At 43.2% G+C, this 21,744-nt stretch overlaps 1 protein-coding gene and 1 long non-coding RNA gene across 2 annotated transcripts; one reads left to right on the plus strand and one right to left on the minus strand.

Annotated features, from left to right (window-relative positions):
- Nucleotides 1–809: 809 nt before the first annotated feature.
- Nucleotides 810–11,079, minus strand: LOC121711065. The gene is made up of 3 exons (XR_006032232.1): nucleotides 10,837–11,079; nucleotides 8,490–8,687; nucleotides 810–1,291 (listed from the first exon to the last, which is right to left on the minus strand). It is a non-coding gene; the product is annotated as an uncharacterized LOC121711065 (long non-coding RNA).
- Nucleotides 11,080–12,476: 1,397 nt separating this feature from the next.
- calm1b (calmodulin 1b) lies at nucleotides 12,477–20,465 on the plus strand. The gene is made up of 6 exons (XM_042094360.1): nucleotides 12,477–12,682; nucleotides 15,835–15,865; nucleotides 16,506–16,649; nucleotides 18,688–18,794; nucleotides 19,141–19,276; nucleotides 19,834–20,465. The coding sequence occupies exons 1-6, from the start codon at nucleotides 12,680–12,682 to the stop codon at nucleotides 19,860–19,862; spliced, it is 450 nt and encodes a 149-aa protein (XP_041950294.1). The 5' UTR covers nucleotides 12,477–12,679; the 3' UTR covers nucleotides 19,863–20,465.
- Nucleotides 20,466–21,744: the final 1,279 nt, after the last annotated feature.

Consider the following 21,744-nt stretch of genomic DNA (forward strand, 5'->3'; position numbering starts at 1 on the left):
CCGTGCCTACTGGTCGGGGTTCGAACCGGCAACCCTCCGTTCACAAGTCCGATATATATATATATAACCGGTATACACGGTAAAAATATACCCAGATATCTTATAGCGAAATGCAGCCCTTTACATATACTGTACGGCTCCACAGCAGACAAAAATAAAGCGAGTATCAGCCTTAGCGCGGCGGTCGTCCATGTTTTCTGTTAACATTACACTTCAATTGCTTGGAACGCTTTGAAGTAGGAGCTAGTATACTTCAGGTAGGATAAGTCCCACGTCCCATTGCTTTGGATGGGCACTGGAACGCAGCATCATTCCAACTGAAAACACTTCCACGTAGGATGCACCTCTGCCTCATCACATATTGGCCATTTCTCCTCGCCTCCTCTGGTATAATTAGACAAATGAGACATCCTCAAGGCGTTGAGCTTTGAACGATTTCCATGGCACAAGCTAAAGGACCGAGGACAGAGGAGAGAGGACATGCAAATAGCGAACCCTTAACGTGTCCAGACATGTTCATAACTTTTAAGTATCCTCTGGAAACACTTCTGTTGGTGTTGTCTGAATTTTCTTTGTATTTTCTAAATGCTGCACATGTGTTGTCAAATCGATGAAGATGTTTCCTTAAGTTGCTTGTCTATTTGCATTTGTTTTGTCGATTTGCATGTGTTTTCTTAATATGCAGCCCATTTTTCCCTGTCAGCCACAGTACTAAACACTGAAATAAAATAACATTGCATGCATCTTGAACAAAAATGCTGAGGAAACCTTGTCAGCTTCTGATTTAAATATTAATAGGCTACCACCACTGGCATTGTCAACTGTTTTAATCTCATACAACTTGGCATCAATGAAGGTAAAACAAGTCTTACAAGTAATTCAAGCAAATAATTCCATTCAAGCAATCCTTATCTCGTAGAGAAGGAGAACATTTTTTGAAATCGCGGTACAATCACCTTTTTTATATTGTCTTTGTAATAAAATAAGGCAATGACACTAAAAACACCAATGAGCTTAACCCATGGCGTAACCCATGGCTTGGACTGAGAACCAGGCACCTTTGCAACACTATCTTCATCTTGATGAGGAGGATAGTCATACTTTCTGAGGAAACGTAAAGTATCTTCTAAAGCTGTGTCAAGAAGTTGGCCTCTCATCAGTCCTTGGGACTCGTGAAAAAGGCAATTCACTGTGATCATGTCATGCCTGTTTACAAATCTTCTTGTGTCTGGCACGATGAAATCTTGATCAAACGTGTGATGGAGCACCACTAGGACAGTAGGCTTACCTCCTGTGAAAGAAATGAGATGAAGACAACAACTTCAGAGATGCTGAGGTGATGATCCACTGTATTGATCATCTCAGCACATTTACTGTAGGCAAAAAAAATATGTACACTACCATTCAAAAGCGTGGGGTCACTTAGAAATGTCCTTATTTTTGAAAGAAAAGCACTGTTTTTTTCAATGAAGATAACATTAAATTAATCAGAAATACAGTCTAGACATAGCCTGGGAAAAACCCAGACGTACTTCCGGCAAATTTGAGATTCGCTCTGAAAGTCCGTCTAGCCAAGAACCCATTCTAGCCCATTTCCAATTTTCCTAGATCTAAGCACCAATCAGAACCCTTGAGGTGGGCTTTACACGATGACGATAGCGCACCCTGTTGAAGAAGCCGGGTTTTAAAAAAAAAAAAAAAAACACATCAACGATGGCTGCTGCCGCTTGTTTGAAGCTGCTATCATGGTGGTTTAAGACAGGGAGTTAGAAGTTTCTTAACTGCTTCCTTATGTTTAAATATGCAACATTGTACAAACATGTAAGGGGTAGGCTACCTATGTGATATCTGCAAAAGTGGTAGGCTACTGAAAACGGTTTGATATTCTGTTCATTTATAGGCCTACAGTAGCTGGACACGTAGCCGACAGAAAACACATAGGCTACTATGCGAGCATAACTCGAATGCTACAAATCAGTGTTTGCCTTGAAACAATTCCGGCATAACTGCTTTGAACGTTTCAGTATCTCATCCCCCATTCCTGCTTTATATGTCCCGGTCAGTCAGAAAAGACGAATGAAACAAAATGCTCGTTTGAACGTGAACGGTTTTGTTCAGAGCTGAAAATGCAATTGTGTTTGACAGAGGGCAGATGTAAATTGCTAGTGACAAAATATTAGCTTTCAGTGTGGCACGATGTCTTTGTAAATTAGCCTACATTTAATTAAAAAGTGGTTAATTCTTCCTGCTTCTCCCTACAACCAGACAGTGTTGCAAATTGTGTGTTTCCGTCACTCTGTCTCTTTCGTTGCTCTGATTGGTTTTTCAGCATCCGTTTGGGAACGCCCTTTGGAAATGGGCTGTGAACGAACCTTCCCCAGACCCACTCTCAGTTACAACTGAGAAGGATCTGATTTCTTGGAGGGTGATCCAGCACGAGTGTAGAAAGGACTCCGAACCATCACTGGCTTTGAAAGAAAGTCCCCTCCTATGATGAATGTGAGTAAAGCCCTCCCTGATGAACTTGCTTTTTATGCTCGCTTTGACATGAAAAACACAGACTATCTTGCACTAGCTGCAGCATGTGAAGCAAATGAGGATGCACCTTTCTGTGTCTCTGAGGTCGATGTGAGCAATGCCTTTAGGAGGGTTAATTGTAGAAAAGCTGCTGGACCGGATGGAATTTCCAACAGGGTTTTGAAATCCTGCGCTGCTCAGTTAGCTCCTGTGTTCACTTATATCTTTAACACATCATTGGCTCAAGAGACAGTTCCTACTTGCCTCAAGCAGTCTGTTATTGTTCCAGTACCGAAAAACAAAAGTCCATCATGTCTGAATGACTACCGCCCAGTAGCCCTGACGTCTACAGTGATGAAGTGTTTTGAGAAGCTTGTGAAAAACATTATCTGCTCATCCCTCCCTGCCTCCTTCGACCCCCTCCAATTTGCTTACAGAGCCAACAGGTCTACAGAGGATGCCATCTCAAACTTCATGCACACCACCTTAACTCACCTGGAGGAGGGGAATGGGAATTATGTGAGGATGCTGTTCATTGACTTTAGTTCAGCATTCAACACAATAGTACCTCTCACCTTGGTCACAAAGATGAAGGCCTTAGGACTGAACACCACCCTGTGTCACTGGATATTTGACTTCCTCACCAACCGTTCACAAGTGGTTAGAGTGGGGGGTCTGACATCTGACTCATTAACCATCAGCACTGGTGCTCCCCAAGGCTGTGTTTTGAGTCCACTGCTGTACAACATCTACACACATGACTGCAAAGCCAACAGTAGTCATACCTCCATAATCAAGTTTGCAGATGACACAGTGATCTTGGGCCTGATTAGTAACAACAATGAACAGCTCTACTTGAATCAGGTTGATGAGGTGGCACAGTGGTGTCAATCTAACAGCTTGACACTGAATATCAATAAAACCAAGGAAATGGTAGTGGATTACAGAAGGCAGCAGCAGAACTACAGTTACACCCCACTAATGATCAGCGGGCAACCTGTAGAGAGAGTCACAAGTTTTAAATACCTTGGTGTCCACATTACTGAAGACTTAACATGGACTGTTAACACTCAATATGTTCTGAAGAAGTCCAGACAACGACTACTTCCTTCGTCAGCTAAGGAAATTCAAAGTTTCTACATCCATCATGAAGGCATTCTACACTTCAGCGGTTGAGAGTGTTCTAACTGGTAGCATCATCACCTGGTATGGGAACTCCACAGTTAGAGATTGTAGTACTCTGCAGAGAGTAGTGCGCTCAACTGAACGTACTATAAGAACTCAGAAGAGTACTCCTAAGAGCCCAAAAGATTCTGAAGGACTCTTCTCATCCTAACAATGGATTATTCCTACCGCTGAAATCAAGAAGACGCCTATGTAGTCACAAAGCCAGAACTGAGAGACTCAGGAGAAGTTTTTATCCCCAGACCATCCGAACTCTGAACTCACACTATACTGACTTTGCACACATTCACTCCTCAGCACTCTCAAACATTTCCCAACTCTGATCTCACACTATACTGACTTTGCACTCATTCACTCCTCAGCACTCATGACCCCCCCCCCCCACACACACACACCTACAAGACTTTTAGCACTTTTACATCCCTCTCCCTTTGCTACAGACCTTTTATTTATTTTCTTATTTCATCACACGTCAAAACACACATACACACACACACACACACACACACACACACACACACATATCTGACTTTCTCCAGCTTTTGCACATCTCCATAGAACTTTTTATTTATTATTTTTGATTTCTCCTCCATCTACCCATGTCCTTGATTGCCTAGCCTTTCTGCCCCCACCCTCATGGTATATATGTCTCTCAGGCTTGTGAGGGGGGCTTTTATGGTCCGCTCCGCAGAGCGCACCACTTTCTGCAGGACCTCCCTGTCTTGTGCTGTGCAGTTACCGTACCAGGCAGTGATGCAGCCTGTGAGAATGCTCTCCACCGCTGAGGAGTAGAAGGTCTTCAAGATGGAGGGAGAGACCTTGAACTTCCTCAGTCGGCAGAGAAAGTACAATCGCTGCCTGGACTTCCCTGTCAGGTGTTGAGTGTGCAGTGACCAGGAGAGGTCCTCAGTAAGATGTACCCCCAGGTACTTAAAACTAGGAACCTTCTCCACAGGCTCCCCACTGATGCTAACTGGGATGTATTTGTTGTTGGACACCTTCCTGAAGTCCACCACCATTTCCTTAGTCTTCCTGATGTTCAGGGCCAGGTTATTGGACTGGCACCATAGTGCTAGGTCATCCACCTCCTTCAGGTAGGCCTGTTCGTTGTTATTTGAAATGCGACCCAGCACCACGGTGTCATCTGCAAACTTGATGATGGTGTTTGAACTGTTGGTGGCTGTACAGTCATGTGTATAGATGTTATACAGCAGCGGGCTTAAGACATACCTCTGGGGAGAGCCTATATTGACGGTCAGCTTCCCTGAAGTAACTCCTCCCCCCACTCTGACCACTTGGGGGCGATCAGTGAGGAAACTGAGCACCCAGTTGCACAACTGGGTATTGAACCTCAGCGCCCACATCTTGTCAATCAGGTGGAGGGGTACTATGGTATTGAATGCTGAGCTGTAATCTATAAACAGCATCCTCACATAGTTTCCCCTCTCCTTGTCCAGGTGAGCCAGTGTGGTGTGCAGAAGACTTGTAATAGCATCGTCCCTGCTTCTGTTAGCTCTATAGGCAAACTGTAAGGGGTCAAACGAAATAGGCAGGGTTTGGCAGATATACTTTTTCACTAGTCTCTCACAACACTTCATCACTGCTGATGTGAGGGCCACAAGGCGGTAGTCATTCAGGTCTATAGGATTGCTATTTTTGGGCACGGGGACTATAATAGACTGTTTAAAGCAAGATGGGACGATAGCATGGGCCAGAGACATGTTAAAGATTACTGTATAATCTGTAAGAGACTGTAAAGATTACATGTTAAAGATTACTGATTACTGTATATGGGGCTAACTGGTTGGCACAGGATTTTAGGACCCTACCGGGAATCTGATCGGGCCCTGCTGCCTTTTTCCCATTTACCCCCCTGAACACTCCCCTCACGTCACTCTCACTGATAGTGAAAGGGGGTGCCCCAGTTACACTAGTCCTTACAGTTCCGGCTGCCATTTGATTGGCAAGGTCAAAGCGTGCATAGAAAGTGTTTAACTCATCAGCTAGTGAGGGATCAGAGCTAATGGGGCTAGACTTGGTTTTATAGTCAGTCATGACCCAAAGGCCTTTCCACACACTGGCCGAATCACCAGCATGAAAGTCAGCTTCCACTCTGTCCCTATAGCAGATCTTTGCAGCTTTCACAGTCTTCCTTAGTCCATAAACTGCTTCTCTATAGCCTCTCATGTCACCTGATATGATTCCAGCATTGTATGAGGCAGTGCGTGCTGCAAGTGCTGCCCTCAGAGTTTTATTCACCCATGGTTTCTGGTTTGGGTAAACTCTAATTTTGACATGTTGTATGATGTCATTAATCAGGAAATGAATGTAGCTCCCCACCACTTCCGCAAATTCACTGATGTCATCTGAGGACACTCGAAACATCTCCCAATCCGCGTTCTCTAGCGCATCTTGGAGCAACGTTTCCGAATGGTCAGACCAACGTTGGACGTCTTTCGTCACCGGCGCTTCCTGCAAGATCTTCTGTTTGTATTTTGGTACAAGAAAAACCGCAACGTGGCTTGACTTGTCAAAAGCGGGCATGGGAATAGCTTTATAGCAGTCTCTAAACGGAGTATAGCAGTGATCTAAAATGTTTTCGCCCCTCGTCGGGAAGTAAATGTGCTGTTTGAATTCTGGCAGTCCGCGACAAAGTTTGGCCCTATTGAAGTCACCAAGAACGATAAGAGCAGCCCCTGGTTGACGCTGCTGTTGTTTATTTATCACCACCTGTAGCTCAGATATGGCTATATGGGTGCTGACATTTGGGGGAATATATACCGCTGTCATAATAACTGCGGTGAAATCACGGGGCAAGAAATGTGGGCGGCATACGATGGACAAGTGTTCCTGGTGAGGAGTACAGGCCCTGGAGAGGACAGTGATGTTCCTCGGCTCACACCACCTGTTATTGGTCATGAAGCAAACTTTCTCGCCCTTGGATTTCCCGGACTCCTCCGTTCTGTCCATGCGGACAATAGAGAAGTGTTCGGCAGGCGTGATTGAGTGGTCTGGTATGGAGGGTGACAGCCAGGTTTCAGTGAAGCACAATACATTACAATCCCTGATGTCCCGTTGGAAGGCGATCCTAGCTCTAAAGTCATCCAGTTTGTTCACTAGCGACTGGACATTAGCAAGCAGGATACTGGGCAAAGGTGGTCGGTTTGTCTTGCTTCTCAATCTGTTTCGGATACCTGCCCGTCTAAAGGTGAAGGACATGTATCATCTTATTTAACTCTGGGGGAGATGTAGCCTAAAAATCTAGACGCACCCTAGCGGCGGCAAATTAATTTGCTCAGCCTGTACGTCTAGTCTAGGATTTCTATTGGCTGACGCCGTGGACGTCATCCAATCACAGCACTCTATTTTGTTAGAGAGTCTTAAGGCGGGCTTACCAGGATGACGACAGTCCTGCGACGGTAAACAACAAGGAAGGTGGCTATGGCGAACGAAGAGCGGTTGTTTGAATCGGCGTTGGCGTCAACTTTGGAGGAGTTGGACTTGTGCTTTTCTTTGAAAGTTGAGCAACACAATGCACTTAAGTCATTCCTTTCAAAGAAGGATGTATTTGCCGTTTCGCTCTGGCCACTTCATCCTGCTCTTTGTTCTGATTGGTCGTAGTGCTGGCCTATTGCATGCCTAGGCAGTTTGAAAGACAATTCTATGCCCGCCCCTTGGATTAAGCGAGGTGAATGGGTCGATTCCAGACTATACATTTCAATGATATAGGATGGCCCGCCAGGCTAGGGGAGATGGTGAATAAGCTAATTTCCCAAAATGTTGGCGTGTTCCTAATGGAATATCTACATAGGTGTACAGAGGCCCATTTCCAGCAACCATCACTTGTGTTAGCTAATTTTGTTAAAAGGCTAATTGATGATTAGAAAACCCTTGTGCAATTAGATAGGCAAAAGAAGTGTTATAGACAGACAAATTTTGAGGTGTTTGGATCACACAGAAAAACATTTGTGCGATGCAGAACAAATGAAAAGATGCTGGAGGAGTGCCTGACACCATCTGTCGAGCATGGTGGAGGTAATGTGATGGTCTGGGGCTGCTTTGGTGCTGGTAAAGTGGGATATTTGTAGGTAAAAGGGATTCTGAATAAGGAAGGCTATCACTCCATTTTGCAACGCCATGCCATACCCTGTGGACAGCACTTGATTGGAGCTAATTTCCTCCTACAACAGGACAATGACCCAAAACACACCTCCAAACTATGCAAGAACTATTTAGGGAAGAAGCAGTCAGCTGGTATTCTGTCTGTAATGGAGTGGCCAGCGCAGTCACCAGATCTCAACCCTACTGAGCTGTTGTGGGAGCAGCTTGACCGTATGGTACGCAAGAAGCGCCCATCAAGCCAATCCAACTTGTGGGAGGTGCTTCATGAAGCATAGGGTGAAATTGTTCAGACTGACATCTAGAATGCCAAAGGTCTGCCAGGCTGCAATTGCTGCAAATGGAGAATTCTTTGACGAAAAGTTGGCGAAGGTTTGAAGGACCAAAATTATTATTTAAAATAAAATTCATTATAAAAATAAAAAATAAAATTAATTATTATAAAATTCAATTCACTATCAACCTTGTCAATCTCTTCAATATATTTTCTATTAACTTTGCTACTCATTTGATGAATAAAAGTGTGAGTTTTCATGGAAAACATGAAATTGTCTAGGTGACCCCAAACTTTTGAACGGTAGTGTACATTGAAATAATAATATCATGCATGTACTACTGCCTAAACTGTGTTGATAAAGGATCATTTATTTTTTCAATTAGCTACCTACCAGGAATTTTCCCAAGTGCAGCCTCGATGTCAGTCCCAACTCGTGAGACAATCGGACAGTAGGCAAGGATGACATCACAGTCCGAGTTGGTTGTTCCAGTCCAAGATCGGAGCTTCAGTCTGAGACATGTCCTGAAGTCTTTTTCACAATTCAGTGTGTTTCCAATGGTGACCTCATGTACTTTCACCATCCTTGATCCTACAAAAACAAGTTATACTTTGTGGACCTATGTCAACAACCAATTAATCATTAGTCCTTAGGTACTGAGCCAGAGGGGTTGGTCAGTACCATCTGAGGGGAATAAGTCTCATGGTGATTTTTGGCAAGGTAGGCCTACTGTATACCACCCTAGAGTTAGAAAAAAGTGATAGCATTGCATAGTAGCTTTTTGTGTGTTATCACCCTGTTTATGTCTATACTACGCTTATGCAGGGATATATTTACAGGTGAATATGATACAAATCTTAACTTATAGATATCCCCACAAAACTTCCACAGCTGATTATTTACATAATGTCAATATATTTTTTGTATTGGATGTTTTCTGAAATATTATTTATAGTGGAACAGTAATATTATGTATGGTGGAACAGACCACCGTGGAGTCCATTATCCCGCTTATTCCACTGTTGCCACTTGCGTTGTGTTCATTTCCTGTTAAAATTTAAACGTTTTAATCGCTAAAACTTGTCTTGTTTGTAGAACTACTTTCTTCCAACACATATCAAGTAATTTCTCAACTTGCAGGACAAACTGCCGTTACTAGTTCTAAATGGATGGTTGCTACGGCCAAAGGCCAGTCGTTAGTTCTATCTCTCCCGTTGTCAAGCGGGCATATCCCAAGATTCTGATGAACTTTAGATTGGAAACATCGCTATTTTACTTAGCCTGCTGTCATCCATCTAGCTAAAAGCCACCTCCGTCATATGCTACAATGTTGCCATGTTCTGAACGTCTGCATTTTACAGCTTAGATGCAACGTGACAGTTCATTTAAACTTCACAACGAGTTCGGCGAATTAATATACAAGTGTGATACGGCCCACAAAATGGATCTTCTTCATAGGTGTGCAAATAACATACGGTTAATGGTCATTCTAAATTACGTAGGACAATGGGAAATTCAACCAAGCAGAGGAATAATTACATTTATTATGCACTTACGAGGTTTAACCCGCTTCGCGTCGGGGCCGTTTTACAACCTCGACCGTGCATTAACTTCTGTGAACAGACCACCGTGTCGTCCATTATCCCTTACATAATATTCAAGTACAGAAATCCTAACATTGGATAAAGTCAGGTTCCAAAGTATTATTTTTGTTTTTCATTTTGGTGACATATTGTGACATGTTATTCCTGAATACTGTATTTTTCAGAATGTCTTTAATACATTTGCTGAAAACCCATGCGTATTCCATAACTTGTATTTACTTTCCGTAATATAGGCCTAGGTTACAAATCATAATGAACAATTCTTTCACACAAACTCGCGTCACAGACCTACCACAGACCTACCACACACCACTTGGAGGGGCAAACAATCGGAGTTTTGGTTGATTTGACCGTCAGTTAACTTCGAAACAGGTAGCCTATTTTACTTTGGATGGACAATAGCAATACATCATAGGAGTGATTAACGTCAAAAAATCTAGACTGGAGAAACTCAATATTTGACACCTCCACCTGCTTAGTGTTCTGAAGACGTCAAATAGTCCGCTATAGTTACCAAATTCATAGCCAAAGAGCCAGAAGGAAAGACGCATGGATGGCTATAAAAGCTGTGCTTTCATTATACAATAAACACGACAAAATACAATTATAACCCTTGACCCAGCTCCTTAGGCCTACTATGTGATCTCAATGGCAATGCAGCGTTTGTTTGCACCTCCAAAACATGGCGTACCATGGTTACCTCGCAAAAACGCCCACAAATACCCGTATGTTTGCGTGAAAGAATATGCCTACTTGGCATTAGGGTATGAATTCATTAACAGTTCAAAGCTATACGGTGACTACAGGTGTGGGTTGCATGAGAGTGCTTTAGAGGTAGGCCTATCACTCGACCATAGCGTGTAGGCCAACATGTAAAACATTTGCCTTTGGCACGTGCTTTTCACATGCTTTTCAATATGTCACATTGAAATATCAAGACGAACGAAGTCCTATTGTTTTCTTTCATTTAACATGACATCACTGCCCTGACTAACTGGTCTGGAATAGGCTATTCTGCTCAAACGATAAAGCATTTTCAAATATAAATGGCTCACGTCACCAAAAGTGTTCTCGATAGCAGATTACAGGGCACTAAAGGCTACCTTAAGCTAACATTTAATACAAAACTACCTTACCTTTGTTGTGAGCTCTCGCAAAAAGGGACACAAAAACAAACAGATAGGGCTACCTTTTGTTCACTAAACAACAATTCCGAGACAAACCCGTCCCCCTGACTTTCACTTTCATTTCACATGAGGTGGTGCGGCAGATAATAACTCGACAATACAATTATTAGGTTTACAAAATCGTATAAGACATATCCTGCACCTACAAATTACGCATAGCCTATATAAGTTATAAACAGTTGACACAATGTTTCATTGTAGACTGGTTTAACTCGAAATGACTGTGATTGTTACGTATGCAGTTTTGCAAAATAGACAGTAGAGGCACCAGTTCACATTGTGGGTGTAGAAGCAAAGTTTTACATTGCGGACACGGTAGGATATGAAGTTAATTCTTACAAATATCTGATCATTTGTAGCCTGCACAGATGGCATAACACATATATTAAACAATAAAAATAAACCTGTACAGGTTTACGTGCATTGCAACATGCTGTAAAATGCATTCATTAATTTGCACAGCGCGCCAATCACTGGCAACTGTTTGCACGCCTGGAACCGCGACAGTGATTCGCAAACGTGTTCAGGTGAAATGATGCAAGAGAAGTTAAGGGGCGATATCACAGAAACGCTGGGCCAATATTTTTGGTGTAGGAGGCCTGTGTTTTTGGAGGAAGTAATTGGTGCAATCTACAATATTCTTATTTTTATGGATTGAGCTTTTAAGCAAGCACCATTGCCTGGCGCAATGCAGGTCTACTATAGCCAATAATGGCTGCCAGCACATTCTGTATAATATTGCAGGTCCGCAATAACCAATCGGAAGCTTCGTAACATATCCGTCTCGCAAATTCTCTAGCGTCGACAAGGAAAGTGCTTTATAATCCTGAGGTATCCTTCCGCCACAGCAAACTAGTCCTCTATATTTGGGCTGTGAAATCACTTGAGGGTTTCACATAGTTGAGAGCGCATCATGTGAAGTCTAGTCGAACCCATACAAGAGCCTAAAAACTGGAGACAACGTCATTAAGGCGAGATATAACCCATGCTTGACTGACTCATAGGCCTATGTGCCTAATCCTGAGTAGTTAAACATATTGCCATTTTGAAGGGATGTTATGATAATATCCATACCTTTTACTTTGTTGGTACAGATAGCCTACATAAATTAATTGTCTATGAATTATTACAGGGGAGAAATTAGGCTGTTGTGGCACTAGGACTAGGTTATGGAATAAAACAACCGTTTTCAAATAGGCTACAGAAGCAGACTGAAGGCCTATCATATTTGAATTAACTCCCAAAAGTTTAGGGATAGAGATCCTTAATGTTGAATGAAGTTGGTATTTACATATCTAACATGAGAACCCTCAGGAACCTCAACCACCAAATGTGTAATTAGTATCTTAGTAGAATGTATTAGGCCTAAGGAAAGATGAATGAAATACCGAACAAATATGCATAATAAAGAAAAGTGGGGTAGCCTATGCCTTATCGATTTATCTGTGGCGCACGTTTGAAAATTGCAGGATATCTGCGCTTTAAAGGATGACAGCACTTGCTGCAAAGACTCATGGCAGAGATGGCCAATTTCATCAGCTGACGTATCACTGCCCTGCTTTATTAGTTGAGAAGGAGGAGGCGAGATCCATTTCTGCAGAGGGGCAGTGAGGAAGTGAGATAGCTGGGCCTGTGTGGCGGAGGAATACACATCTCGAGCTGCTGTCCATCGAAAACGCGTATAGTCAGCCTGAGCCTACACACCTACATTTTAACTTGAGGACCTGTATCCCGGGGACGCTCCTCGCATAGTCTAGTTTTCGTGCATTATCTCAGCTTGACTCCTTAAAACATGGTATGTATTCTATTTACATTTTTTCTCTCATTTTGGCTACAGCCTTGTTTTCATATTCAGAGCTTAAAAGTGTCTATGCAATGTTGCACTGTATGAAGACATTTGTTTTTACAGAGACGGTCTTGTTTTAATAGCGTTTAGGGAATGCGGATGTGCCTGCACTGCTATACAGATTGTGAATACAGCCTACATACAATACACATTCTAATGTAGGAGACTCGCGCTCCTCCAGCGATGCAGCAGTCAAAATGGAGCGGGAATCCGCGACAACTGCGCAATTCTTATGGCACGGGCTATTCGGCTTCCGTTAGATAATATCGGGTTGCCGTGATGCAGCCGGAGGAGATTGAGGTAGCTTTATTCCTACGATGGTCTGACAACTTCAGGGATAAACAAACGATGAAAGTGTATTAAATTGATGGATCTAAAAACACGGGTGAGGGGGAGGGGAAGCGCGGCAGTGGTGTCCAGCCCAGTAGTAGGTTGTTTGACATGGGTTGGAAATCAGGGCTAACGCCTCCATTCATTCTTTGACACATGCTTAAACAAGCCCTCGCCATCCCAAATCCACGGAAATACTTGTTTTGTGCGAAGCAAAGAACGTGGTTAAATGATAGCCAACTGTAGGCTACTGCACTGTAGGCTACGACTATGCCATGACCGCTTTCGGTGAACTATCACAGTGCGTTTCGCTTTACAACATTGCCAGAAAACACGAAAATGAATTATGTTATTTTTATAAAATGGATAGGTCATTGAATAAGGTAGACTACTTATCGATTATTTGCGATGGAAATAGAGCTAGAGCTTATTGCGCATGAGGGACTCTGCTGGTAATACATTGGGTGCATGTTCATTTGGTTGTCTTTTGCATGTTTTCAATGTATGCAAATTAAGGGGTGATGTCTCAATTGCACCAGTTAAAAGTACTGACATCAGTTCATTGGAGGTTGCCTTTTATGTAGGGCAAGTCATTATGTGTACTTAAAATTAACGCCCTAGCGATGTGGCCTCCATTAACAACAAAATGTGTTATTGCATTATTCTCCATGAAATCAGATTTTCCAACGTGTGCAGTCTCAAAATGACAGCATTTAGTTTGTAATGGCTGGGAATATTTTGAAATCTGGTGAAGAGAATTTCTCATTGGGCCAGCAGAACCCCTAAAATAAATGCCGAGGTAATTTATAACCTGATATAAAAAAAGATATTCGCTTGACCCCATTTTCAATAGATAGGCTACTTCTGGCCTGTTGCAACCAAAATCTGATTCAGTGTTAGTTTTGGTGCTGACATTCTGTGTTTTGACTGGCTGTACTGACAGTAGACACAAAACAGACAGCTTTTATCATTGTGATACAGGTAATGTTACACCACAAAGCTCTCGGGCCCTCTCCCCTACCTGTTACGATGTTGCATTTGCTGATGTGTGTTTATTAACTGTAGTGACACCTGACTCTGGTTGCATTATTTATTTACTTGCTTGGGTCCTGTCCTGGGTAACACAAACAGCCATCCATTCCTACTGTCTGGTTTATGCTCATGACAGGACATCATATAACCCAACCTTGGATTTGGATGCCCAAACTTGAGCTTTATTGAAAACACATTTTATTAAAGATCTTGCACTGTTGGAGTGAAGTTGCGTGTGTTCCCTTTTTTATCTCTTAGGATGTCCTCCAAAGTTGGTGTTTTGCATATCTGTGTTTGGAACTGTACTCTAAACTCCCTACGGGTGTGTTCTGGTCTGCAGCGCTCATGCGCCTTGCTCTCTTTAAACACCCTCCCCCCATACCCTTTCTTACAGTCCCCTCCACTGTAGTACAGCACTACACCAGGTACAGTGCGAACTGACCCGGTTACCCATGGCTGTGTGCCGAGGTGGTGGGGGTTTGGCTCTTGCCAGAAGGGTTTTCTGAGCAGCTGGCCTTTTTTGTGCTGGCACAGTGCCACCTCCACCCCACACACACCCTCACCCTCTGACTGCCCTTGCCCCACCCTCCCACCTCCCTTCTCCTCTCCTCCCTTCCAGCTCCTCTGTTCTGGGCCACGAGGAGTCCGTTGCAGGGCTTGCCTGGACAAAGTGTGTGGGCGCACGGAGTGAAGTCAGCCGCGCTGTGCCGTCGAGCAGGAAGGGCACTCCCACGCTCCGTGCGAAGCTTCCCATGCCTCAGTGACGCCATTCTGAGCGAAGCTGGCCAGGAGACTGGGCAAGCGGGCAGGCAGGCCAGCACAGGTTGGGCCTGGCACTGCAGCCTGGGTAGTGTTGCTTCAGTCCAGGTTGGATGATGCCTATGACTTGGGCATCGTTGTGTTGGCCTGGCCAGTCACTAAGTCAAGGCCAGAGGATGGAAAAAACAACCAAAACGTGCGTTGTCTGGTCATGTCAGTGGGCCCCTGTACCATCACAGAGTCCGAGCCACTCCCTTCCTGAGTGCTAAGGGAAATAAATCATTATGAGATGGAGAAAGGCTGTTACTACACCCATTAGGTCCATTAGGTCATATGCTCCATTCTCATCCAACTGCCATTAGACTCTACCCTACTCTATGAATTCTGTGGTGAAATTGGACACATTTTATCCTGGATTTCCTCTTATTTAGACTAGCACACCATTGGTTGGTTGGTTGTAAAACGCTCTTTGCTGGCGACGTTTAGTTGCACTCCTGGTTGAAACATTTTGCTGAGCTGTCAATGACACGGCTAAACTGACAGCGTCAGCAGTGTTGATCTCAGTCACTAAACTGACAAGGGAAGGCCTTTGTGGAAGTACAAAGGCACTCTAGTTTTACACTTTGCAGTTCTGAAATTCAGTATTATTGGGACTAATATAACAGCCTTTTGTGATGGCATAGCAGATGTACAGTGGTATCTGTTGGCAAGGTCTTGTTCCTAAGAAGCTGCATCACAAAGTCCTACATAACTTTGGGTGCCTTTGTTTACGTAAAAAAAATAATAAAATACTGGAGAATAGTGTAATCGTGCGCAGTGCACGTAATCATACTTAAATGTGCCACAAGCACAAAGCCACAAAGACTTTTGGCCTTAACATTTTTGTGGTACTAGCTGCTTTTCCTTCATTCTCTCTAGGCTGGTCAACTAAGTAACATTTCTGAGGCCCTAACTGACTGCCTTACCTTTATCCTCTCTAGGCTGATCAACTAACGGAAGAGCAAATTGCAGGTAAGACAAACCATTGCATATTATTTTGCCATGTGCCTTAACCAGGGGTCTCCCAATGTAGTGAGGTTTATTTTGCAATCAGTGTTATTTTTTAATGTGACTAAAGGTCACATGGAATTCAGACTTGGTGTGGAAGGGCCTTTAGAATGTGGAATATTTCTTTTTGTTTGGGTGTCCCAAACGTAATGAGTTTTAGCCAGATTTCTTACATAATGACATGATTTGTGCCAGTGGTAAATTCATACTTGTGCTGTGTTTCATAAACCCCTCCGTGATTAATTATGGACGGCACTGGTGTCTGGGGTAAAAGCGCTTGACTTCAAACACATTGCCTTTTTGGTCTTTGTAATTCCATCTTGGAGTATGTGTAAGGCTCAAAGGGAGAGAAAATAATAAAGTAGTGAAAAATAAAGAGAATTTGAGCAGGATTTCGAAAAGTCCCAGATAATAAATTTGGCGTACTTTACATCAAATGTTTGGTTTCGTAAAAAGAAGTGTCATTAGTATGATTACTACTGCAACTATTAATATTAATATTACTGCTATGATTATTACACCGATTACCATGGGGCTGTGATAACACTTTCATGGTCAGCTCAGAGTAACTGTTGCCTATCTTCTCTCTCTCCTCTCATCCCAGAGTTCAAGGAGGCTTTCTCCTTATTCGACAAGGACGGCGATGGCACCATCACAACCAAAGAGCTGGGCACAGTCATGAGGTCACTCGGTCAGAACCCCACAGAAGCCGAGCTGCAGGACATGATCAACGAGGTCGACGCTGACGGTTAGCTCAGACTCATATTTGGTGATTAGAGTCCAATTGTGCCCATGGTGCCAGCAAAGCCGTGAGTTATTCAACTAGTGGTCAGTGTTGAAAGTAGTGAATGATGCACACCGTTGTTGGCAAGGAGTTGGCTCTGCCAACACATTATTGGGCTTGATACCTAACACACATGCTGATGGGAATGTACATTATACTTTAATGTGCTTCAGCTAAAATCAGTTTCTAAATGAGTAAATGCAAATGAAAGTATCATTAATACAGATAGAAAAAACATGGCCATATCTCCATGGATGTGGGTCTGTGGTTTATTACTGATGACTGAAAATGGCCTTTGTGCTGAGAGACTGCTGGCCAAATCCCTTTAGATTTGATTGTCATGAGAAACATAACTAGAATCGTGGCCAAAAATGGAAGCAAGAGTCGTCAAACTTCTAAAAGTCTGTAGTTGCTACATAATGACCTGTCAGATCTATTTGACATTTCCAGATTTGTGACGTGGAGGGGAAACATTTTGACATAGAGGATTTGCCATTTTTCTGACATAGATAGCTGTCAAAAGTGAGTGACGTGCGGGCAGTGAGCTCACACTTTAGTTTTACACTCTGGCCTGTCCGTGGAAGGAACTTTTTTTGGGGTCCCACAAAATTGCTACATATGGAACACCCCCACTTTAAAATGAAGGCCACCTCAACTGGACCACACAAAAAAAAAATCCCCGTGGTTCCACACCATCTCTTCCACTGACGCAATCTAGGCCAGACGGCAATAAACCGTAATGGAAAATAAAAGCGCTTACATAATGCACTCTGAACATCCAGTACCCACATCCACTCGTTTGAAGCGAGCCGTCGTGCCGTGGAGAAGAGCTGATTTAGAGCGCTGACATTGGAAATGGCCTGGAAATGACTCAGGCTTATTTAATCACTTGCTTGACAACAGTATGCCGCTCTGGGGAAGATTCCCGTTGCCAAGCTTTAGAAATATAGAATATGAGCCGTTTATTTCGTTGCCCAACATCAGTCCACCTCCTTATACATCAAAAGTTATATGGGTGTGATATACTGTATGGGATACATTGTATGTTTATATATATATATATAGGTGTATAGAAACACATTGATTAACTCTCAATAAATCATCAGGACATGATTCTCTTTTATTGTGGCTTTTATTTTTAAATGGCGCTCATTTCAGGTGGCTTGCTCCCCTACTTTCCGCTACAGGGCTTGAGATCATAACCTCTAGCCGACCGGTCTCCATTAGCACCCACCCCTCCATGATAGCCTTAGCCCCTGTGCCACAGTAAGAACTCATCTTTGTGTAGGGAGGATAATCCTAGTCCAGTAGCCCTCCACCCAGAGTTTAAAGCTCTAAAGCTGCCCTTTGACCCACTCTCAATCTCTCGGTAGTTCGCTTGGCTCGGCTAATGCAGCCGCTCTCCCATGCTAGCAGCGGCCCTAATCTACCCGTTCACCGACCTGTCCGCCCACCCCTCCCCTGCTGGGTACAGTGGCTCTGCTTAATATCCATTCTCTCTCTGCGCTGAGCCTATCCAGACGTGTCATTCAGCAGGCTCGTCCGGGAGATTGTGATCCCTCAGTAATCTGGACCCACGGTCACATGGCTATTGATCCCTCACCCCGACCCTCCTGTGAATCCCTTGCTCCAAGCCCTTTCCTCTGTGTGTGCGCGTTACCGCATGCTTTTAGACGTCACTTTGAATGCAGGGGAAAGCCCTGTCCAGTTAACTCATTCTGTGATTTACTGTGAGTTTGCATAATGGGCCGTGGATGTTCCCCTAAGCACCTGGGGCTTTCCCTGTGGTTGGGGAGGGGATGAGTGCAGTGGACAAATAGAGCTTCTGCACTTGCACACACACACACACACACACATTCACTGGAACGCTGCCATCAGTTATGTTTTTTTATGTACAAGTGTAAATCCCTTGTTTGTGTGTGCCTCTGCTATCTGGATTGGACTGTGTTGTTCTTTTCATTTCATTTGGCTGACCTTTTCCATTCTGCCTTCCTTCTCTCAGGAAACGGAACCATCGATTTCCCAGAGTTCCTGACCATGATGGCCAGGAAAATGAAGGACACAGACAGCGAGGAGGAGATCCGTGAGGCCTTCCGGGTATTTGACAAGGTACGGCCCCCTCCTTCCTGAAAGTTTTTTAGTCCATGATCAATACAAGTTTTGGAACAATTTGAAACATTTGACCCAGTTCTTTATAAATGAAGAATGATTGAATCATTAGCCGTTATGACTCATTATGAGTGATCTCAAAATCATAGAAGTCATGATCTAATCAGTTTTGTCTCAATAGTTTCAGTCTGTTGTGAATGAGTAATGAATCGCAGGAACAAAGACAGACTCAATCATCAGCATTAAACTGTCTGTGTTAGATTAACACGGATCATATCTTAATGACTCTGTCTGTGTTGGATTAACACAAATTATATCTTAATGACTCTTTTTTTCTTGATGCCAGGACGGCAACGGCTACATCAGCGCCGCTGAGCTCCGCCACGTCATGACCAACCTGGGCGAGAAGCTGACGGACGAGGAAGTGGACGAGATGATCAGAGAAGCGGACATCGACGGTGATGGCCAGGTCAACTATGAAGGTAAGGCACAGGCACCAAGCGGCATCCCTGGCCTCGCATCCCACTGACATTACAATACACGATACACACACTGATGATGGGAGTGGTGGTGCTGGTGGCACCATCTGAAGCCGTACAGCAGGCTCTAGAGCATGAAGCTGAAGCGTGAGAATCTCCTCCTGGGGTGGACAGAGCGATGGCGTCTCAGCTCGTCTTGCTGATGTCCTGTGGCACACTCCCTCCATGTCTGGGCTTGGGATGGCCTTGGGTTTTTTTTCCCCCCTCCCCTCTTCTCTGTGCTGTGAAATATTTATTCTCTAACACTACGGGATTGTGCCCTGCGTCATCTTGGGTCTTTGACTGAAATCAGACTGAACGCCCTCTTGGAAAGCAGACACTGGGCTACGCACACATGCTACACTTTTGTTGTATATTGTTTAAAAATGAATAAAAGTGTTTAACAATTTAGGAGGAGGCAGAACTGCCTAGTGATGCAGTGTGTAATTACATAATTAATTTCTCTGCTCTTCTCTCTCTCTCTCTCTCTCTCTCTCTCTCTCTGTCCTCTGTCTCAACAGAATTTGTACAGATGATGACTGCAAAGTGAAGCCTGCCCATCCCTTCCTGCCCTCTTAGAAGAAAAAAAATCAAATGTTTTACTTACCTCTTGGAAAAAAATGTTCATTTATTCATAATGTTTCTGTATAGAAAATAATTGAATGTTGAAATAAAAATATCCTTCTGTCCACACAGAAAAATAAGTTTAAAAAAACATCTGCATGAAGTGCTTAGTGATCCTGTCCCCAAAGAAATCAGTTTAGCATCAGTAATAATAAACAAGAAAATAAAGTACTACTATGTATCTACCTTCAAAACTGAAGAGAAACAGCATCTGGTGAACTTCTTAAGTTCCATTTGCTCTTGGTAAAGTTTGGGCTGGCCATCTTACTTCTCTCTGTTTTCTGTTCTACATGCATGCAGCTTGAGCATGGAGCCTGGTCTCCAGCCAGAGCGTGCTGATTCCACTGAATTGTTGTATCGTTGGTTTGGTACAGTTTTTTGTATATTGAGAGGAACCCTAAGATGAAGAGGAAAAATAATATGAAAAGAAAGCTCTTAATTTTCGCAGTGGACAGTGGAATGGGACTTTTATTGTATGGTGGGATTGAAAAAAAAATAATAAAAAGTGACAAAAAAAACAAACAAAAATGATACAAAAAATAAACATTTTAAATGTTTGGCATGTTTTATTTTTAATTTAGTTTTTTTTTTTTTTTTTGCTCCTGCTCCTTTTATTTTAAATTCTGTTATTTTCCCTGTCTTCCCGACTCCTTACTTTCTTTGTGTTCTTTTTGGACGGCCATGTTTTTGTGCCTCTTGCTTTGGGCAGTAGTGGTGTTGGCATTGGTGGTGGTGGTTGGTTGGGGGGGTTGATGGAATATCTATGGGGTGTGGGTTAAGGTTGCCACTTGCCACTACCTCCCTGTCCTCTGTGTTGACTTCATGCCACAGGGCCAGAGGGTTGGGGGATGGAAGGCTGGACAGGCAAGAGAGGGGGCAGGGCAGGTGGTCGAGTGTCCGGACGAGGGACAGAGATCTTGTTTACTGTATCTGCAGTTTGTTCTGTGGGTGTGTTCAGCACAAGAGGTGTCCTCCACTGTTCATTCTTTGTTTCAGTTTACATTCATTCCAAGTTGTACATGCTAGTCTTTGTTTTATTTAATTTTGTTTTGTTTATTTTATTTTCAAATAAAAAAGACCATGAACTTGAAAAAAAAAACTGTTGTCATGTGGTTCATCTTAAAGAGCCTTTAACAGCATCAGCATGTTAGTGCAAGCATGACATGAGCATATTTATGTGGGTCTTATGCTAAAGGTCATATGTATTTAAACATGAGTGGTATTTGAGGGACTGAGTCGTCAAATTATATAAGCCACACCAGATGCATCTGAAAGATTCATGACTAATTTACAAAAAAATAGTAATCTGCTACTGAGACACTGATGTCCTCTGCTCAGCACAGGTTTTCTTTCCTGTAGCTAGTAGTTATCTTAGCGGTAGCATACTCTCCATTTACAGTTCACCCTTGGCCTTAGGCAAGAGGGTGCTGCCCTGAGTATGGTAGATAACCAAACATGGCAGTGTGAGATATTTTAGAAGGCTTGAAGTCTACCACATTCAGTTCAGTTTTATATATAAATATAGTGCCAGAACGTTTTAAATGTGCTTTACAGAGCTGAGAGTACCCCCGTGGTAGACTCAAGAACAGATTCCTTAAAAACCATCAACTGAAAATGCAATGTAGTGGCCAAAGAGCCAGCTCAAGTGTCCTCCCATTAACAATGATATGTTAACTTAATGTCCTTTCAAACCAATCAAGCAAATCTCACAGGCCCTTTGCAGTCTTAAAGGATCAGAGGCATTAAAAATAAATGGGCTAAGGTTAATAGCCAGACCACACTGTGCTCTGGAAGCACTTCCCTCATAA

Source organism: Alosa sapidissima, chromosome 6 (assembly GCF_018492685.1).
Source record: "Alosa sapidissima isolate fAloSap1 chromosome 6, fAloSap1.pri, whole genome shotgun sequence".
Classification (NCBI taxonomy): Eukaryota; Metazoa; Chordata; class Actinopteri; order Clupeiformes; family Clupeidae; genus Alosa; species Alosa sapidissima.

Excerpts from the sequence above, each read along its gene's own strand:
- calm1b (XM_042094360.1), top strand. Across the intron at positions 15,866-16,505 it reads AACGGAAGAGCAAATTGCAG|AGTTCAAGGAGGCTTTCTCC; the intron begins GTAAGACAAACC and ends CTCTCATCCCAG. Across the intron at positions 16,650-18,687 it reads CAACGAGGTCGACGCTGACG|GAAACGGAACCATCGATTTC; the intron begins GTTAGCTCAGAC and ends TCCTTCTCTCAG.